Genomic DNA, 6047 nt, shown 5'->3' on the forward strand with positions numbered 1-6047 from the left:
TCTCGACAAAGGGATCTGGTCGTTCAAAATCCATCCACCATGCATTAGTTGTTCACGACTTCACGAGCCGATGTATGTCAAAGTGGATTATGTCCGTCACGAGCTCTTGTTTGGTGTCTCGTGTTTTTTATTGGTTTTAACTGTTGTTCCTTTGTGCTCGCCATGAGCCATCTCCATTTTTTTCTGTTTAATCTTTTTTTTTTTTTTTCATTTCTAAGAAGACTCGGGTTAGGCCAAAGGTTAGTTCAAACTAAATCGAACTAAAATTCGGGTTAAAGTCAAGATCAGTTTAATATGGTTTACTAGTCGTAATTATATGAGACTATAGAAGGAGATAACTTCAGAAAAATAAAAAAGGAAACAATAATTAATATATAAAAAAATCGGAAATATGTGTAGAAAACATAAGAAAGCCATACGTACAAATATATAGTAGCAATTCAATGTATAATAATAATAATAATAATAATAATAATAATAATAATAATAAAATTCTGAAGCTTCAAGAACGGAGTTTTCCATAACCGAAATTAATGGTCAATATATTAAGAATTGGTCAACCGGATTGACTCAAACATTTTGAAGTCTTTTTTTTTTTTTTGAATTACTAAGAGGTTATGGGCCTAGACCCGTACATGCTCTTGGACTAGAGATCAGAGCATCTTATATGGTCCTCTTCCAAGCATCGTCCCTCAAACTAGCGACCTCTAGACTTTGCCAGAAGTCTTTTGATAGAATCTACGTTTAATAAATCATCATGAATCCCAACAAAACAAAGGTCAGTTTAATTTCGGACAGCAAGTAAAGGAAACAAAAAAGAATTATAAACCAATGGAGGGACAATGACATCATTTTGACCTTATACTAGTATATAATTAATCTCCATATATTTATTTTAGTTTTATATAGTAAGTTATGGAAAATTTGTCGCTATGTTTTGCAAAGAAAATTCATCTGCAAAGACTCATATCTACACTTACAAACCACTTATTCTATTCATAGTCAACACTGTTTGAATGTTTGATTATTATTTTATTGTCACTTTCTTTGAGAAACCAATTTTGGGTACAGCAATTGGACGTCTTTCATTGATTGTAAGACCCTTTCAACCCGATCCTTCCTCTGTATATATATGTAGTAAAAAGGGAAGTTAAAGAATCACATAAAGTGTCGGTCTCCTCAATCTTTGGATGATATTGATGATGAACCGTAGAAAAACAAATAACACCTTTCTAAGTTACATTTTCCAGCTTATTTGGTTTTTTTTGTCGATGAATGTTGGTTTAGGTCAAAACCAAACAAGTGAAATCAAAGTAGGGGTAGTTCTTGATCTCAATACAACATTTTCTAAGATCTGCCTCACTTCTATTAACATGTCGTTGTCGGATTTCTACAAGGATCATCCTAGTTACCGCACAAGAATTACGCTTCATGTTAGAGATTCCATGGAAGATACGGTTCAGGCTTCAGCTGCAGGTTCGTTACTTCTCTATGTTTTGCTTTATAATTAAATGAAAGAAATCATTTAGATTTATTAATCATTAGTTGCAGTTAAATTAAACATCAAACATATTACGTAGGATGTTAGGGATACTGTCAGACATGATTTAGCTGCTTACTATTTTCGCTGAATCTGATAAAAATGTCTTATTATCTGGTCTAAGACTTAAGAGCAATCTCTTACACAAAGTTCATAGTCCTTATTTTCTAGAAAGTCGTGGTGAAGTTTGTATGGTTGCAAAAATATCTATTACTAGTATTAGGTTCGTTAATTTTATTTAACTCATGAGTCTAATTATATTAGTAGATGAAAGGTCAAACATTGGTGACATGTCATAGAATACCTCTACAATCAATATTTTAAGTTTTAACTTTTATGTAAATTAATGTTCTCGTTATTTATTGGAAAGATATCCGTAATCTATGAGTTTCAATCATCGTCAAGTTTTACAAATGCTATTAACCTTTCTTCTTTTATTTCTGTTTTCTTGTGGTGCAAGCAGCCTTGGACCTAATCAAAAACGAGCAAGTGAGCGCCATCATCGGACCAAGAAACTCTATGCAAGCAGAGTTTATGATTAGACTAGCCAACAAAACTCAAGTACCGACCATCACATTCTCAGCAACAAGCCCTCTTTTGACATCCATCAAAAGCCCTTACTTTGTCCGAGCCACTCTCGACGACTCATCCCAGGTGAAAGCCATTGCCAACGTTGTCAAATCCTTTGGCTGGAGAAGCGTCGTCGCCATTTATGAGGACAATGAGTTAGGTAAAGGACTCATGCCTTTCTTGTCTGACGCTTTACAAAACGTGGAAGTCAACAAAAGTGCCATTTCTCCGGAGGCTAACGATGGTCAGATTCAAAATGAACTTCGTAAGCTCATGGGGAGGCAAACGAGAGTATTCGTTGTCCACATGGAATCAAGTCTTGGTTTACGAGTTTTTCAGAAAGCTAGAGAGATCGGGATGATGGAGGAAGGGTATGTATGGTTAATGACCAATGAATTGACACATATGATGAGACATATCGACCATGGTCATAGCTTAAATACTATAGAGGGAGTGTTAGGTGTGAGGAGCCATGTCCCCAAATCGAAAGAACTTGAAGATTTCCATTTGAGATGGAAAAGATCGTTCGAGAAGGAGAAAACATCCACGAGGAATGAACTACACATTTTTGCATTATGGGCGTATGATTCAATCACTGCATTGGCCTTGGCCGTGGAGAAAACCAATTTTAATAGCTTACAGTATGATAATGGAAGCGCCTCGTCAAAGAACATGACAGATTTGGGGAACGTAGGGGTCTCTCGCTATGGTCCAAGTCTTCAAAAGGCTCTCCGAGAAGTAAGTTTCAAGGGTTTAGCAGGAGACTTTAATCTCACAGACGGGCAGCTCGAGTCACCAAAGTTTGAGATCGTCAATTTTGTTGGAAATAAAGAGAGGATAATCGGATTTGTGAATGCTAGTTCAGACAAAACAAAGTTGGGGCCGGTGATATGGCCAGGGAAGTCAAAAACCATTCCGAAAGGATGGGAGATTCCAAGGAAGAAACTTACAGTGGGCGTTCCAATGAAGAAAGGCTTCTTTGATTTTGTGGAGGTAATCAAAGATCCTACCACGAACAAAACAACCGCAAAGGGTTATGCCATAGACATCTTTGAAGCTGCTCTTAAGAAGTTGTCATATTCAATCATTCTTGAATACGTCAGTTTGGAAACTCCAATTGACTATAACAATTTGGTCTGCCAAGTATATGACAAGGTTAGTTCTCTTTTTTTCTTCCCATCTTTCTACTTTACAAACAAATTCTATACATTCACAAAATTACAAGCAATGAGTTGGCTAAACATTATTTTATCAATAATTTGAGCAGACATGGGATGCAGTTGTTGGAGATGTAACCATCACAGCGAACAGGTCTTTGTATGTTGACTTCACATTACCGTACACAGAGTCTGGAGTATCCATGATGGTGCCGGTGAGAGACAATGAGAATAAGAACACATGGGTGTTCCTCGAACCTTGGAGCTTAGGCTTATGGGTCACCACTGGTTGTTTTCTCGTCCTCATTGGTTTTGTTGTGTGGTTGTTCGAACATAGAATCAACACAGACTTCCGTGGACCGCCTCACCACCAGATTGGCACAAGTTTTTGGTTCTCCTTCTCCACCATGGTTTTCGCCAACCGTAAGTTCTTAAACCAATCATGAATCTTAATAATGATATAATATTTAGGTCTATCACAAAACCAACATATATATTTTCATTGTGATATTGTTTAAGAAAAAAAAAAATTCTAATGATAAAAATGAACTTGTGCATGCGTATATAGGTGAGAAGGTAGTAAGCAATTTAGCAAGGTTTGTGATGGTTGTGTGGTGCTTTGTGATGCTTGTTCTCACTCAGACCTACACAGCTAATCTCACTTCTTTCTTGACGGCACAAAGTTTCCACCCAGCGGCCATTACTGTGAACGATCTCATCAAAAATAAGGATTATGTAGGGTACCAAGGCGGTACTTTTGTTAAAGATATTCTATTAGATTTGGGATTTCAAAAAAATAAGCTAAAGCCTTTTTATTCTGCCAAAGAAGCCGTTGAACTTTTGTCCAAGGGGAAATCAAATGGTATAGCAGCAGCTTTCGACGAAGTGGCTTACCTTAATGCTATTCTTTCTCAGTCGTGCTCCAAATATGCCATGGTTGAACCTACATTTAAGACTGCTGGTTTTGGCTTTGTAAGTGACTTTTACAATTTACTTCTACAAAATAGGGAAAACAAAATTCCCAAAACAAAATACACATTTATTCAGGTGGTGTTTTAATTTGTTTCCATGATCAATGTGTAGGCCTTCCCTAAGAATTCACCTTTGACAGGAGATATCTCAACGGCTATCTTAGATGTGACTCAAGGAGATGAAATGCAAGAAATCGAAAACAAATGGTTCCCGAAGAAGAATGATTGTCCTGATCCAACGACCGCTCTTACATCCAACAGGCTCAGCCTCCGTAACCTATGGGGTCTGTTTCTAATAGCAGGCACTGCTTCATTATTGGCATTACTCATCTTCGTTGTTCTTTACTTGAACGAACATAGGCACACACTATGTGATGATTCCGAAGGTTCCTTGTGGAAAAAGCTAAAGGTTTTGTTCAGAACCTTCGATGAGAAAGACTTAAAGTCCCATACTTTCAAGAACACTGATGTTCATAATGTGAGTTCACCGATGACTGAGCACTACATTCAGAGCCCTTCAACTGTGCAAATCACACCACGGCCACCAAGTCTTTCACTAAATATGGAGTTTGAGCTTAGAAGAATTTTCTTGTACCCCGAGCGAAGAACGCTTCACTATACAACCGATATATCATGAAGATGGAGAATCTGATATTGAATGTGGAGCTGAACAATAAAGAGATGTTCCAGAAAACTCTATTTACAAGTTATAGCTCAAAAATTCATCTATTTATCAAAAGAAAAAGAAAGAAAAAATTATAGATTCTTAAGTGAAAGTTAATATATTATCTGCTCATCCTAAAGCTAGTAGCTCAAGCCACAATGTTTCATCTATGGAAGCAGCGGAATAATGTCCTTCACAGTCACCTGGTACGGCCTCACCAAAACATTTTCAAGCTGATTCACAAAGAGATTCGGAATTAAATCTCTCCTCGAAGACGAAGGAAGCATTTTGGGTTGGCAACTTAATGCAACTTTTAATTAGATTATATGACTTCACTGTTAGTGGTTTCATAAAATATTTTCGCTTTCTTTTCTCTTGGTGCGGGAATTGGCACCCCCAACATACCGATCTAAACCCGATCAAAGAAACCAGTTATTTAAACCGGAAGCTCAACCCTGAGGCGGATTTCATCTTCAAAGGCCCAGTAGCGACGAGAAGCCCAGTTCCAAGGTGAAGAACTGACGTCTCAGCTCGCCCATTGGCTGACCTAATAAGAAACAAGTAACTTTCCTAATCAGTTCGGCCATGATATAGAAAGCAGATATATTCTATAAATCTAAGAAAACCTATAAATAGAGGGCAATCCCTTCATTATAATATCATCCAGCAATTAATACAAAAACCCTAGTTCTTCTTTGTTCTTAAGCAAAACCAAACTTGTTTTCCAAGAGATTTCAATTCCCCTTTTGCTTATTCACTTTGATTCGATTTCTTAGAGAGATAGTGTTATTGAATTTGTTTTCCCCTTCAAACAAATTCATTGTATGAAACTCAGTTTCTACAATTGGCGCCGTCTGTGGGGACGCTAAGTTCTCAGATCACTTCTCTCTTAGAATCCTTTGAAATTCAAACAGGAAACATGTCTATAGCATCTGGCAACGGTGTTACCGACGCAACTGCTCCGCAGCAAGACTACCCGGTCGCCGGAGCCACCGACTCGCCGGGTGTCGCTACAGATCCACCTACCGACGTACTAGCCACGCGCGTCTATTACCGACGCCACCGTGGCGCATCGGAAAATCCGGCAGACGACTCGGTGAAACCTTCCGTTGGGGTGCAGAACGCCGAGACACCCCATCCCGGAG

General features: G+C 38.1%; 1 protein-coding gene across 1 annotated transcript; it reads left to right on the forward strand.

Annotated features, from left to right (window-relative positions):
* On the forward strand, nt 1150-5125 carry LOC104786783 (glutamate receptor 2.9). Its single transcript, XM_010512232.2, has 5 exons — nt 1150-1476; nt 2004-3265; nt 3378-3690; nt 3836-4239; nt 4351-5125. The coding sequence occupies exons 1-5, from the start codon at nt 1191-1193 to the stop codon at nt 4873-4875; spliced, it is 2790 nt and encodes a 929-aa protein (XP_010510534.2). The 5' UTR covers nt 1150-1190; the 3' UTR covers nt 4876-5125.

Source organism: Camelina sativa, chromosome 5, assembly GCF_000633955.1.
Source record: "Camelina sativa cultivar DH55 chromosome 5, Cs, whole genome shotgun sequence".
Lineage (NCBI taxonomy): Eukaryota > Viridiplantae > Streptophyta > Magnoliopsida > Brassicales > Brassicaceae > Camelina > Camelina sativa.

Coding starts and splice junctions, on each gene's coding strand:
- LOC104786783 (XM_010512232.2), top strand. CDS start 1,191: ATGATATTGATGATGAACCGTAGAAAAACAAATAACACCTTTCTAAGT. Junction 1,477..2,003: donor GGTTCAGGCTTCAGCTGCAG/GTTCGTTACTTC, acceptor TGGTGCAAGCAG/CCTTGGACCTAATCAAAAAC. Junction 3,691..3,835: donor CACCATGGTTTTCGCCAACC/GTAAGTTCTTAA, acceptor ATGCGTATATAG/GTGAGAAGGTAGTAAGCAAT.